Source organism: Marmota marmota, unplaced genomic scaffold (assembly GCF_001458135.2).
Source record: "Marmota marmota marmota unplaced genomic scaffold, marMar, whole genome shotgun sequence".
NCBI lineage: Eukaryota > Metazoa > Chordata > Mammalia > Rodentia > Sciuridae > Marmota > Marmota marmota.
Window position 1 is genome coordinate 6,925,196 of NW_026000001.1, and position 13,716 is coordinate 6,938,911.

General features: G+C 61.5%; 3 protein-coding genes across 9 annotated transcripts in view; 1 reads left to right on the forward strand and 2 right to left on the reverse strand.

Moving 5' to 3' along the window:
- LOC107157114 (interferon-induced transmembrane protein 1-like) overlaps nt 1-1,099 on the reverse strand; it is a 2,434-nt gene extending 1,335 nt beyond the window's left edge. For 2 of the 4 annotated variants that reach the window (XM_048807984.1, XM_048807982.1), the window contains exons 1-2: nt 817-1,099; nt 129-367 (exon numbers count right to left, since the gene is read on the reverse strand). In XM_048807984.1, coding sequence (XP_048663941.1) covers nt 176-367; nt 817-1,065 — 441 coding nt within the window. In that variant the 5' untranslated portion in view covers nt 1,066-1,099 and the 3' untranslated portion in view covers nt 129-175. Of the gene's footprint in view, nt 1-40; nt 368-816 lie in introns of those variants that run through there. The other 2 variants (XM_048807983.1, XM_015503410.2) reach the window with 2 other exon arrangements.
- On the forward strand, nt 1,093-5,368 carry Ifitm5 (interferon induced transmembrane protein 5). The gene is made up of 2 exons (XM_015503411.2): nt 1,093-4,211; nt 4,914-5,368. The coding sequence occupies exons 1-2, from the start codon at nt 4,020-4,022 to the stop codon at nt 5,124-5,126; spliced, it is 405 nt and encodes a 134-aa protein (XP_015358897.1). The 5' UTR covers nt 1,093-4,019; the 3' UTR covers nt 5,127-5,368.
- Nucleotides 5,369-7,396: 2,028 nt separating this feature from the next.
- Pgghg (protein-glucosylgalactosylhydroxylysine glucosidase) lies at nt 7,397-13,488 on the reverse strand. Of its 4 annotated transcripts, none has more exons than XM_048807979.1 (15): nt 13,071-13,167; nt 12,876-12,929; nt 12,392-12,673; nt 11,825-12,035; nt 11,309-11,744; nt 10,449-10,568; nt 10,122-10,253; nt 9,880-9,991; nt 9,716-9,788; nt 9,491-9,627; nt 9,262-9,395; nt 9,071-9,166; nt 8,796-8,893; nt 8,519-8,730; nt 7,397-8,447 (listed from the first exon to the last, which is right to left on the reverse strand). In XM_048807979.1, exons 3-15 carry the CDS (start codon nt 12,648-12,650, stop codon nt 8,392-8,394), a joined length of 2,076 nt encoding a protein of 691 aa, XP_048663936.1. In that variant the 5' UTR covers nt 12,651-12,673; nt 12,876-12,929; nt 13,071-13,167; the 3' UTR covers nt 7,397-8,391. The 4 variants fall into 4 exon arrangements, with proteins under 4 accessions (XP_048663936.1, XP_048663935.1, XP_048663937.1 ...); XM_048807978.1 differs by having other exon boundaries at nt 10,122-10,274; XM_048807980.1 differs by lacking the exon at nt 12,876-12,929 and having other exon boundaries at nt 10,122-10,274; nt 13,071-13,195.
- Between the last annotated feature and the right edge of the window lie 228 nt (nt 13,489-13,716).

A 13,716-nucleotide genomic window follows, 5' to 3' on the forward strand; every position in this document is an offset into this window, starting at 1 on the left:
GACTGCCAGCAGACCCCTCCCCAGGCGAGATCACAGCACACCCGAGTACAGTGCACTTTATTGAATCCCACGGTGGACAGATGGGTGCGTGTAAATGCTTCAGAAAGCGTGGAGTGCAGGGGCAGGGCCTCAGCCCAGGGTGCAGGGCCAGCTAGGGGGTCAGGACCTGGCAAGACTAGAAGCCCCCAGGATGGTTTTTCATCTGTGAAATAGCCTGGACAATCGCTGCCGAGAAGATGATGAGAATCACGATGGCGCCGATGGTCAGGATGATGTTGAAGATCAGGGCCCAGATGTTCAGGCACTTGGCAGTGGAGGCGAAGGCCTGGGCCCCAGTTATGTCACCCACCATCTTCCTGTCCCTAGACTGGGGAGACCAGATGCAGAGGGTCAGGGGAGAGGCAGGTGCTAGGCCCAGGCCCCCAGGGTCCTCTCTGCCCTTGTCTTTCACACACTCAGACTGTGCAGCAGGCCCCAGTGCTGGCTGCTCACCCCAGCTTGGGAGACAGCCTGGGGTGCCACACTCTGCAGTGTGCAGCGGGTATTTCTGCCATTGGGCATAGGGAGAAGTCCTCTGGGTTGGGGATGGGGACAAGAGTGACCCCAGATTCCCAGGCTGCTCCCTCCTGTGTCTGCCCTGGGAGATCCCCTAATGCCCCCCACACTTATCCAGAAAGTGGAAGGCACACAGGGTCAATGCACACCAGCCATAGGGGGTGATCCACAGCAGCTCCCCCAGCACACACAGACCCACACACCCCAGGTGCAGGTGGAGTGTCAGCCTCCCACTGCCCAGCCCCCCCACAGCACACACACCTTCACGGAGTAGGCGAAGGCTATGAAGCCCAGGCAGCAGAAGTTCATGAAGAGCGTGTTGAACAGGGACCAGACCACATGGTCGGGCACAGAGATGTCTCTGGGCATGTTGATCACGGTGGTTGTCATGGGAGCTGAGCCCTGGGGTGCCCCCAGCACTGCCACCTCGTGTTCCTCCTGGAGCTTCTCATAGTGTATGGGGCGCCCAGCATTGGGGTACATCAAGATGGTGTGCGGAGCCTGGTTCATGCTGCTCACAGGAGCTGCCCCCTCAAGAGGAGGCTGAGCTCTGCTCTCTCCATCATCTGGTCCCAAAGGCAGCCTCTGCTGCCCCAGGGGTGAGCAGAGGGACAGGCGCTGGGAAGCAGTCCAGGACACAGGAATCAGGACCAGCCTCCTGCTCCGCTTCCGCCCCTGCCTGTCGTGCTGCCCTTTGGGCATTCTGGCCAGCTGGTTCTAACACAGCTGTGTTTGTGGTGAGCACTTCTGTTGAGACAGCCAAGGCTCTTCATGGGGACAAAGGGAAGACACCCTCCTGCCCTGACTCCTCCCTGGTAGCCCTGGAAAGGTCCCACGCTAACCCACACTTTGTCAGATACCAAAGGTGCCTGGTTTACCCGCCTCACACTGCACAGGGCGTCCTCAGAGCCAGGTGCCTCACTGGCTCCTCCTTCCTGCAGGTCAAGACACCTGGGTTAAAGGGCCTGCACCGGCTGAGGTCCGCCTGCGTCATGCCTCCCTAATCCACCCCAGCAGCCATTGAGCAGCTGCTTCCTGGGCCCCAGGAGTGGGCCTGGACTTCCCTGTGGAGCTGGGGCTTCCTGCCCAGGCAGAGGCCCAGCCAAGGCTCAGCTGTGAATTTGTGCTCATGCAACTCCATCTCGTCTCCAGCGTCACTGAGTCACAGTTCCCAGTGTCTGCATCACTGCCACCCTTGCTGTCTATCATGAGAGATGATAGGAAAAGGTGTCGAGGTAGGACCCAGGGCCATGCTCCCCCAGGGTCAGACCCTGAGCCTTCACTCAACTTCAGACACAGCCTCGCGACTAGGAGGGCAGAGTCCCCAGGACAAAAGACAGTGCCATGCGATGGCTGTGGACACACCCTTACACCCGAGTCCTTCCCACAGACCATGTGGACATTGCTTGGGCAATGGACCCAAGGACAGGGGACTCCAGAGGTGCTGGGCACAGTGGACATATAGGAGCAGGTGAGGGTCTCGACACCCAGAGTGTCAACCTGACTCCTTGTCCACTGGGTGCGGGGGCAGCAAGGGGTCAGCAGGGTCCAGATCCAAAGTCCACTCACAGTGGGCTTCAGGCCACAGACCCTTCCAGCAGGCACTTTCCATTCCTCAAATGTATGACTGGAACAGGAGCAACAGAGGTTGGCAGAAGCCACGCTGGGTGGGTGGCCTGCTGTGCAGGAGTCAGCATAGTGTGATCAGCCAGGTGAAAGGGCCCGGGTGCTCCCCTCTAGCTACCCCCAGCCAGAGAATACTCACCCTGGTAGAGCCATGGACAGAGCCTCCTGGGTCAGGCACTGGCCATCTGCCCTCCGCTCCTTTGCCAGTCTGGTCCTGCAGGAGAGAAGGCTCTGGTGGAGGAGCGTGGACTGCTGCAGACCCGCCCCAGGGAGCCCAGGAATAGCAGAAAGCCAGGTGGGGCGGTCTCGGATCTGGGTGTGCGGGCACTGGACGTGGTGGGCTTTTCATGAGTTCTGTGCGTGCACATCCACTTCAGATGAACAGACGGAGGTTCTTTCTCCTGCTGCCATTGTTGGTGACACTTGAAGTCTTTCCTTCCCAGGTCACATCTAGCTTCTAATGTGTGGCCAACACAGAGTGATCTCCTGGACTCCCTACTCTGGACGTCTCTAATGGTTTTCCCTGGCCCAGAGCTCCTCTGTGGTTACCTTGGGTCCTTGCTGGGCCTAGTGGCCACTCTTCCTCCGTTCTTTCCCTCCTTCCACAGGGCTCGGATCTTCCCTGATACACGTCCTACCCAGCACTTCCCCGGAGTTTGCATTTCACAGGATGTGGATGGGAAGGACGTCCCAGTTTCTTGCTGGTCAGTGTTGTGGTCATGGGCGTGAGGGGGGGCCTTTGCTGTGCTCTACGCAGGTGAGGGAGGGGTACTTCAACAGGACAACTATGGGCACTGGGGGCTCTAGCTCAGCAGCAGGGAGCCCCAGGAGGAGGCCTGGGCATCTTGGTCTCTGGGGGTCCCCGTGGGGGTGTGGGCCCTAGGGTTTGGCAGGAGTAAGCGTTTGGCCTAAGCATCTGGTTGGGCTTTGGGAAGGCAGGGCAGTGCAGGTGTCGGGGGAATTCAGAGCAGGCAGGGGCAACATGGTCCCTCAGCTGAGCGGCACTGGGCCCTGTGAGCTTGGAGCTGGAGAAAAGTCCCTCCTGGCACTACATGTGGGCCGCTGGCCAAGAGGCATCTACAGCCTGAGGCTGGGGAGCCATCTCAAGAGGAGGACAGCAGGAGGAAGCCCTGAGCCCCAAAGGGACCACCCCACCCACTAGCATTTCAGGACAGCGGAGGACCTGCCTGCCTAGGAGGTCGAGGATGGCCCAGGGGCATGTCTACGCCAACCCCTTGGAAGGCCAGGTGGCTCCTGGCAGTCCGGGCAGCACTGCTGGGGTGTGGCCAGTCCCAGATGGCTGCCTCATGGTCCCTCTCCCCTGGAGCTTTCTCCTCAGACTTCCCTCTCTGACCGATGCATCTGGCCCCCACCCCACCCGCCTCACACAGCAGTGGGAGGCTGAGTCCTGGGGCATGAGGGCTGGCTGTCAGCAGTTCTGGTCGGGAGGAGGAGGCTTTGTCCAAGCCTGGAGGGCTCTGCCTCTTGCCTGTGACTGAGGCATCATGGCCACCCACAGTCCTGAGTTGGACCTGGAAGGCAGTGGGCAGCCACTGCCTCTCAGCCATCTGACTTGGGGTCTTCCTGGGGTGGGTGGCCAGGACATGGGGGGGGGGCTCTGGTCGGTGGTCTGACAGTGGTCTTTCTGGGTCCCCGGGGTGAGGGTGGGGACACTGGGGCAGGAGGACCCGCCTTGCTCCCAGGCTCCAGGCTGTAATTTGTGCTATATTTAGCAAGCACAGCTGGTGGGCAGGGAGGCAGGCCGCAGGGCTATAAGCAGACTTGGTGCCCACCCTGGAAGTGCAAGTCCCAGCAAGGAAGAGACGGCGCTGGAACCCATGGACACGTCCTACCCCCGTGAGGGCCCCCGGGCCTCCACTCCCCGCAAGGTTGACGGTGCTGCCCACACAGCCCTGGTGCTGGGACCGCCAAGCCCCCCGCCTCGCGACCACTTGATCTGGTCAGCCTTCAGCACACTCTACCTGAACCTGTGCTGCCTCGGCTTCCTGGCGCTGGTGCACTCCATCAAGGTGGGCGGAAGAGGTGGCGGGAGGGGCTGGGGGCTTCAGGGAGACTCAGGGTTGTGAGGAGGGGCTGGGGGCTGTGCGGAGAGTTCAGGGTCTGCCAGAGTGGCTGGGGGCTCGAAGGGGGCAGCTTGTGAAGGGGGCTGTGTTAGTGTGGCCACAGTTTCTCTCCAAGGTGAGAGAACGTCTGCTTCTCCACTAAGGGGGTGCTATCTATAGCAAAGCCCTGCTCCTAAAGGTGGAGACCGTCCCTTGATGATGACAGCGTCCATGGGGCCACCTGCAGAGTTCCCTTTCCCCAGAGGGGGACTCTCATCTGCTGTGGCTCTTTAGTGAGACCCGTGGCTTCCTTTCCTATGTGGGTTTGTGGTCTCAGCTCCCCAGAGGACTCCCTGCCTGCAGAGGGATCTTGGCAGCTGATGCTGACCTGCGATGGCCACTGGGTCCATATCTTGGACACAAGGAGCCAGGCGCCCCTTGCAGCACCCATTGGGGTGGGTGGCCATCATGACCCCAGGCCCACCAAGTGTCAAGCAGTGTGTCAAGCTGGGGACCATGGAGGAAGTGGGTCTAGCCCAGAGAGTGTCCCCTCAGGCCACACCCCTCCACCTCGATCCTGGGTCCAGTGCAGACCCTCCAGGTGCTCTGGGTGCATCTGTGGCCAGGCCCCCAGGCAGGTGTTGATCTGGCCCTTCGGCTGCCCTGCAGGCCCGAGACCAGAAGGTGGCTGGGGATCTGGAGGCAGCACGGCGATACGGCTCCAGAGCCAAGTGTTACAACATCCTGGCTGCGATGTGGACGCTGGTGCCTCCGCTGCTGCTGCTGGGGCTGGTGGTGACTGGTGCCCTGCACCTCTCCCGCTTGGCCAAGGACTCTGCGGCCTTCTTCAGCACCAAGTTCGAAGACACAGACTATGACTGACAGGCTGGGTCCTGTCCTATCCTGTCCCTGGACCCCAACCCTTGAAGGCCTTGAGCTGGATGCTGGCTCTCATAGGGCCTTGAGCTGTGCCGTCCCCTGACCCTGGAGGCCCCTGGCCCAACCTGGCTACGCAGTGCTGACCATTCAGACCCCAGGGACCTGGCCCTAACCCTGAGGGTCCCTAACTCCTACCTCTGACCCTTTCCTCTTACTCACCAGGCTCCACCTCCATCACAATTAAAAGTGCCAGGTCCCTGACATGCCTCCAGGGCCTCCTTCCTGGCTTCAGTGTGGGGGGGTGCTGCGGGGGTGGCTGCTGTGGGGACTCCCCCAGGCCACCCTCCCTCACCCTGCTCAGCTGTTCCCGACTGTCCCCCTTCACTGTGCCCCAGGGTGGCCTGTGGCGACGGGGTGGAGGCGCCCGAGTGTTTCAGCCTGAAGTCGGGGACACAGGCCTCTGATCCCAGCTGCCTGTGGTTTGGTGGCTTGTGTTCCGAACGGGCCCCGCCTGGCTGTGTGCTGCCCCTCCTGGTCTGTGTGTGCCTTCAAATCCCAGTGGTTTCAGCATGGTGGCGGTCTCCCTCCCTCCTGTCCCCCATCTTCCTGGGTGCAGCTGGACACTGTTTCCACCATCCACGCATGTACACAAGTGCAGGCAAGGCCCCTGGCTCCCCCCTCCGTCCCTCTCTCCTCCACCCAGCTGTGCAGAAGCAGTCATGGGGATGTAGATGTGGGAAACCCCGTCGGAGCCCCTGTGCTGGGTACATGTTCCTGTACTACCTCACCTCCCTTATGTACCACATGGCACCCCAACACCCCCACACAGCAAAACTGGCAGGGCCCAGCACCTGGGGACACACACCCAAACACACATGAGGCTGGGGCTGGGGTGCGGCCCCAGCACGTCACTGGGGTCTTAGCCAGAAGGACGCTCAGGGATTTGAAGACTCCACTCGGGCTCCCTCCCCAGGAAGACCCCTTTGCCTGCCAGCTCTTCCAGGGATAGAGGCAGGGGTCTCTTGTCTATTGCTCTACTTGGAGACCCCACACAGTCCCCAACCTGTGACATGCCTGAGACCCTTGCTGAAGATAGGGTGTGTGGCCCTGTGCTGGGACCTGGGGGTGGAGACACACAGGCCCATGTTGGGCCCTGGAGAAAGTCCCACCGTGAATTAGGGTCAAGGGAAGTGTGAGACCTCTGCTTGAACTGGAATAGAGACAATATGCTGACCCTAAGCCCTGGGTTTGGTTCAAGTAGGGGTCAGCCTGTGCTGGACGAAGAGGCTGGGGGCAGGCATCAACCTCTGTGTGGCTGGGAACATATCCCTAAAGGTGGGATATTTTACCAGTCCCCACGATCTCGTCAACAATGAGGAGGTTGTCTAGTCTGTGACCAGCCACTGAGGACGTGTGGCCAAGTCACTTGGGGAAGTGTTACCAGCAGCCCTCTCTCCCCAGGCTCATCTTGGCAGGTTGATGGATGCTGGCCAGGCCTGTGGGCACACACACTCTCACCCCATGGGCCCATCACATGCACAGAGGTGACTGTATAAAATGGCGCTCAGACATAGCAAGTACCAGGCCACATAATCCTATGGGTTCAGGGCCACCTGCCACCCCATTGTGATGTCTTTGCCCAATCCTGACTTTGAGGCTGCAAAAAATGAATGTCCACTCCCATTAGGACAATCCCTGGCCCACAACAGAGAGAAGGGGCCCACGGTCCTCAGCAGATCTGCCTTGTCACCCAGCCATAGTGTTTATAGGGCCTTTAGTGAAAAGCCTGTAGGCACCCTTGGCTTCAAGCCATGCACTGGCCTGCATGTGGTCTGCAACTTGACCCTCAGCCCCTGCCCACCTTGGCTCTGAGCTCCAGCAAGCATGCTGCTGGCTCACTGTGTCCTGGAGGCCTGGTGTCCAGGGATCCCTGCCTCTGCACTCCACACTTTCTCTTGGGGTGGCCGTGAGAACCCTCCTTTCAAATCTCCTGGGTGTGGAGGCAGCTGGCTAAGGCCATGAGTGTCCCAGCCTGAGGGGCTGAGGACGGGAGACAGGAGACAGGCCCTGGGATTCCCACATCTAGGGCTGCCTGAAGCCCAGGAGGGCTCTGCCTGGTGTCTGCTGGGTGAAGAGACTGACTCTCAACTGCGACCAGGGGGCAGTGGCAGGACACAGCAAGGAGTGGAGGCAGGCGCAATGGGACCACCCGGCTCCCAAGCTGCTGCACTTGCCCGCAGGTGAGGTGGAAACTCGACATCACACAACCCCACTTTCAGAAGAAGGTATAGGCCTTTATAGGAGCAAAGCTCTGCCCAGCACTGAGTGGACTCTGCAGGTTGTCTGGTGCCGGGTCTGGACCTCACCAGTGTCTCAGCTCCAGATGCCTTCTCAGCTCGTTCTAGGGAAGTCACTGTGAGCCACCCCAGGCTTGAGGACGTGGGAGCTGCTGCCAGGCAGAATCTCTGTCTTTGAACAGCCCGCCTGTCACAGCCTGGCCTGGGAGCAAGGCCGGGAACCCAAGCACATTTGAGTCTAGTCCCTCTGGTGGCCAGTGGGGAGTTGAGGGTCTTGCTCTGGCACCCCAGTCCTATCCTCCAGCAATGGCACCCCCTTCCCTTCTCAGAGGCCATGGGGTTGAGGACGGGCTGCCCACCCCACCCCACAGTGCCAGAGGCCATCTGACATGGAGTCAAGAGGAGTCAGTGATTGACACCCGGGCGCCCCTGGTCCAGCCCTGCCTGACCACAGCTGCACTGAGGGGAAAGCTCAATTCTGGTAAAGCGGTAGCCGACAGTCCTGGGCAACTGCGCCGGGGTGGAGCCCCTTCCTCCTCACCCTCACCCTGCCAGTAACTCCCCTCACGGGCCCCGTGACCAGAGTCTAGGTGGGTGTGAGTGTGGACACTCAGGCCCTGGCTGCAGGGGCCCTGGAAAGTGCCTGGGGAGCAAGATGGGGCACTGAGAGACGGGGTGCCAGGTCAGATGAGGTGTGGAAAACTGGCTGCCCGTGGAGTCGAGGCTGGGGAGGGGCTCAAGCCAGGCAGACCGCCTGGGACTGGGGGAGAGCTGGGCGAGGAGCAGGGGCAGTGATGAAAAGCGGGGTTCAGGAGACATTTCTGAAGCCAGCAGCCCTGGCCATTCAGGGGCAGGGTTCCGGGGGAGGGCCTGGGGGCTGAGGGCTGCAGGATGTCCCAGAGGCTCTGTAGCAGAGGTCTCTGTCTTCAAAGCTTCTCCTGGGAAATTCTTGGAGTCACAGCTTCAGGCAGCTATGGGAGTGATCTTTGTATGCGGCCAGCTGAGTGGGGAAAGGAGGCCTTGTGTCCTGCAGGGAGAGAGGGGCGCCCTGTAGGTACACACTGGCATCCCGGTCTCATCACTCAGACCTCTACCTACCTGGCAGCAGAGGCAGCCGAACCTGTGATGGCCAGAGCTCAGCCTCCAACAGAGGGGCCCAGGGCCCAGCCTGGGCCGTGACCTCAACTGTCATGGAGTCCTCGGAGATGATAAAGTTGAGCTTGTTCCCCTGGTAGGAGATGCCAGAGACACACACTCCGGAGACCCCCGCTGGACACAGGGGGTCAAAGGTCATGCCTGCCCGGGTGACCCTGCAGGGAGAGCTGTGTGAGAAGGGAGGGGCAGGGGGCCACCCTCGGTGCCACCCGGCACTCACCTGAGGCCTGTGGTTCCGAAGAGTACCGCCTGCAGGAAGCCCCCCATGCCTGTCAGGAAGTTCACTGCACCCGACCCGTCTGCATTCTCCGTCCACACCTGGAGGTCACGGGCCGTCAGTGCCAGGGACCCCAGGACACTGGACCTCCTGGGGCTGCCATCCCAAGGTCAGGCAGGAACTGCCAGGGCAATGATTCCTCTGTGACCATACCTCCCCCCATGGACACTGGCAGCAGAGTGGTCAGTAAGAGGGCCCTGGACTGGAGCCAGGCTGACCTTGAAGGGCTCAGTGACATTGGTCAAACTCCTGTCCAGAAGCCTTCGTGCCCTCAATGGGTCCTTCAACTCCATCCAGCCCACCGCAAACATGCTCTGGGGTCAGAGTTCAGAGTTCAGTGGGGTGAAACCCAGCTTATGGAGAGAAAGACGGAGGCTGGTAAGGTGGGGCCACTCCCCAGGCTTCTCACCCAGGTCATGGCTGGGCCCTGGGGGGATGTCACAGCCTCGTACATCTCCAGGTTCTTCCTGCGGACGTCAGGACTCAGGGGGAAGGGGACCGGGTACCCCAGGAGCACGACATCAGCCTGCTTCACTTCCTCTCCTGGGGAAGATGCTGCTGTTGAGGGCACATCAGGGTGGATGCACGGGTCTTCGGCCAGGCAGAAGGGCCCTTGGCAGAAGTCAGGGTCCACTCACCAGGCTCATACCCATCAAATTCAGGGTGGAAGTTCCGCTCCGGGTCAAAGGGCACCTTGATCTTATCAGCCACCACCAGCCACTGGTTAGGGACAGGCAGACCCAGGTCCTCGGCCAGACCAGCTGCAAAGTGCAGACTGTAGAGAGAGGACAAGGCTGCAGCCTCAGTGCTTCTGGCTGGCCCTGCTTGTTGGGGTGGGGCTGGGGCACGGTCTAGAGGCTGACCTGGTCTGGACCAGGACGTTGGTGTAGGTGGAGTTGTTGACTCCTGAATGGAACTCATCAGGGGGCATGACTCCTGGGCACACAGGTCCGGACAGTGCTCGGCACAGGCTGCCTGCCCCCCAGCAGTCCCTCCTCCTGACCATTTCTCCCAGGGATCACCTCACCTCTCAGGTGGTACTGCTTCTCCCTGGAGCTCCACTCTACACGGCTGCACCAGAACTCAGCGACAGCACTGACCACATCCCAGCCACCAGCCTCCCGGAAAAGCTGCAGATCCTGGGGGCCAAGGGTCCTATGTGTGCTGAGTGCCCACCCATCCAGGGCCCAGAAAGGAAGGCCTGGCTCCCAGATGCTCTCTTGTGACAGCAGGCCTAGGGTGGCAGGGCTGGTGGATGGAACACCTCACCTGGGTGGTGTCGTAGTACAGCTGGAAGGCCAACAGGACGGCCCCGTTGATGTGGATCTCCTGAGCCCCATAAATGTCCTCAGGGCAGACCTCCAGGCCAGAGCCTGCACTCTCCCAAGCAAACTTGGCTCCCTGTGGGGGAGAGGGCAGACGCTACCCAACCTTAGCCTTTACCCCCATGGGACCTTGTGGAAGGGCAAAAAGAGGAGGAGGTGGGGGCTCTGGAGCCACTGCACGTTCCTCCGTGGGCCAGGAGGCTCTTGCCCAGTTCTTTCTGTGTGTGGACCCTACGGTGGGCCCCATGGGGTGGTGCCCAGGCTTCCTCACCTGGTAGCCCAGGTTCCGGGCGTTTTCCAGGGCCCCACTCAGTGTCCTGATGCGGTACTCCAGGATGGCCCTGGCAGCCTCTGGGTGGAATATCAGGATATTTGGGAACATCCAGAGATCCTGAGGACAGTCCTTGTTCTGGAGCTAGAAGGGCTTACACCTTCTCCTCCCCCTCCTTCCACATCCTGCCCTGGCTGGGCCATTGCTGCACCCTCTCTGCCTCTTGGAGGCCTGCTGCCTCCTTCCGGGTTCTTCCTGATGACCATCCAGATCTACCAGCCCCTCCCCAGCCTTCCACTTCCCCTCCCTAGCCAGCAGGTGAGTTCCCAGGCCCGAATCTAGGCACAGGCCCCCACAGGAGGAGCCTGCTCTCTGCCTGCTGGTTGCCTGACCTCAGCCTCCCTAGCCTCGCCCATAAAATAAGAGTCAGGGCCGACTTGGGAGGCACATGAGGAATCACTCTGCGCGCCTCCTTGCCCGGTGCCAATCAGCCTCCTCACGCCCACACCCTCGGCTTATTCTGACCCCACCCCTTGCTCTTCTCCACCTGGGGTCTTCCCAGAATGGGCCTCTGTGTCACTCCCTGATTAAATGTCCCTGGTTTCCTTGCCCTCAGGTAAACTCTCGGCCCTGTGCCCTACTGCTCCTCCCATCTAGTGGAGCCCCTGCTGCAAGTACCACAGGCGCTGCCATGTGCATCTTCTGGTGCTGCTGCCTGGCTCGCTCTCCCACGGATCCCCGCACTGCCGAGATACCACCTCCTCAGGAAGCCCTCCCCTCGGCACAGCCCTGTGCTGGCCCATCCCAACCCCGATCCCCGTGCCGCCCTTAGTGTGGTGGTGGTGTGGGATGACGTGTACCTGATCCCAGAAGACGTGGCCCCAGTAGCACTCCTCCTGGCTCCCATTGGAGAGGCCCCCGGGGCTGAGGCCATGACAGACATACCCTAAAGCCCCGGGTTGGGGCAGGGCACTGAGCAGGTAGTAGAGGGAGCCACGAAGGGCCTGGCGCAGGGGCAGTGGTCCTACCACATCCAGGCCACAGCCTGCCCACAGCTGGGCCCAGGACTGTGTATGGGCTGAGTATAGAGAGCCTCTGGCCTGCAGCTGCAGGGCCTCCTGGAGGTAGGCCTGGGCCTCTGCCTGGCTGCTGCCCACGACAGTCAGGAAGTCCCAGGTCCTGTTCTTCTCGTGTTCCCCAAGGGTCAATGTCAGGGGCACTGGTGTCCACAGCATGTGCACCTCCTGTCGTGGCCCCCCAGGTTGTTCAGGGGTGAGTGTGTGGCCGTACAGGTACCTGCAAGAGGGCAGCCACCTCAGGGGTGGCTCCCTCTTTAGGTTACCCTGCTGGGACTTGGGACAGAGCCCCCTCCTCACCGGAATCCCTGGAAGTCGGGCCCCAGATGCAAGTCCAGGTCTGGGCTTTCTAGGGAGAAGGATGAACGCAGCAGCACCGTGACAGGCGAGCTCCCTGCATCCAAGCGGGCAACAGACACACTGGAGGCCAGAATGTGGGGCAGCGTGCGGTGGGCATAGATGCGCTGGCAGGCCTGGAAGCTGGAGCTCCCCAGGGTGTGCAGAAAGGAGCCTGGGGAGGGTGAGAAGCTTCAGTCACTGGGGAAGCAGGGCCCCCCCAGGCAGGCTGCAAAGCTGTGGCCTCCCAGTGCCTTGGGCCATACAGCACTGGGGCCTCCCTGGGCTGGCAGTGGTGTCCCTCAGGTTTCTGGTGGCTTCTCCCCACAGTGAGGGTGAATGCGTCCTCCAGGCCCCGCTGTACAGGACCCAGGCTCTGCCCAGGACCCCAGGAGGCCCACCCAGAGGGAGGGAAAGGGGAGAACCCAAGACGGGGTCTCTTTTCCTTAAAGACTGCCTACTGAAAGTGAGGTGAAGCTGGAGGGAGCTGTGCTCCACAGCGGCTGAGAGGGAGCCAGACAGTGCAGCTACCTGTGTTGGTGTCCAGGGCAAAGGTCTCCTCCATCTGCTTTTCTGTCTCTGCAGGGGCCTCCAGTTTGACGTTGAGGGGGCTGGGCAGAATTGCTCGGTGTGTGCCACCCCCAGCCCCATTGTACAAGCCACTCACATGCAGTGTGTCATGATACACACGTGTGCCCAGGTATGCATTGGTCACAGTGGCCAAGAGCCGGGGATCACTGGGCAGAGACTGGGCAGTAAATGTGGTCGGGTCTTCCCAGGCATCCTCCATGGAAGGCTCACTTAGGGGGTGACCTGGCGAAGGGGGGTCAAGAGGCGGTGACTGGGTGGGCTCCCTCTTCAGACTGTAAAGTCCTCCTCAGGACTTGGCCGACCCCCTAGATGTGGTGGGATCTAAGGGCCACCCAGGAAAACACCGCACCACGGACCTCCAGGGACTCAATTCAGTCTCTAAACTTGCCCCCTCAAACTCGGGCTTTAGAGCCCAGATTCTAACCTTGGCGGGTCTCGGGTCTGCTGCTCAAGCCGCCCCTTCCTGAGTTCGGAAGCCCTGACGGTGGAACGAGGAAGCTCGGCCCAGGGGCAAGCCCCCCTGGGAGGGGAGGGCGGAAGGGGCCGGGCCGGGACGCAGCGGGTGGTGCGGAAGGAGCGGGAGCTGGGGAGGGCGCGCGGGGGGGACTCTGAGACTTACCGCGGCTCTTGCTCAGCCCCGATCTGCGATCTGCGTTCCTCGGTTCCCCTGGGTCCGGCTGCCCCGGGCCTGCCTGGGGGGGGCGAGCCTCACCACTGACACGTGACCAGGAAGGCCTGCTGCCCGGCCCGAGCCGCCCACGGGGCGGGGCCCTAGGCGCAGAGGGCTCGGGCCGGGGCGGGGCCCCCTCTCCCCTGGGCGGCGAGGCTGTGTCTTCAGGACCTGCTGTGGTCCCGTTGGTCGTGGCTGTGGCCAACCAGAGACCTGAGTGAGGAGTCCTTTGACCCCCAAGATGCCGGTCCGCAACGGTGGATTTAGGGGACCTCTGTGGGCTCTGGATGTGGTTTCTTCCCCTTCTCCCGATCTCTCCCTCTCCACGGTGCCCCGAGCTCCGAGACGGCATCCTCCAGCTCTCTCAGCTTGTGCCACAGTTGGTCTCCCTCTTTCCACCTGCCCACTGATGGCTCTGGGCACGTCCCTGGCCTGACATACATATCTGTGTCTGTCCACCCTGCCCAGGTTCAGTGGGTCCTGAAACCTGCAACAGAAGCTCACTGAGTTGCCCAGGCTAGGCAGGAGGAATCCAGGATGTGGGGCAAGGGGCATGTTCCAGGCCTGTCCAGGACCAGGCAAGGGCCTGCGTCTG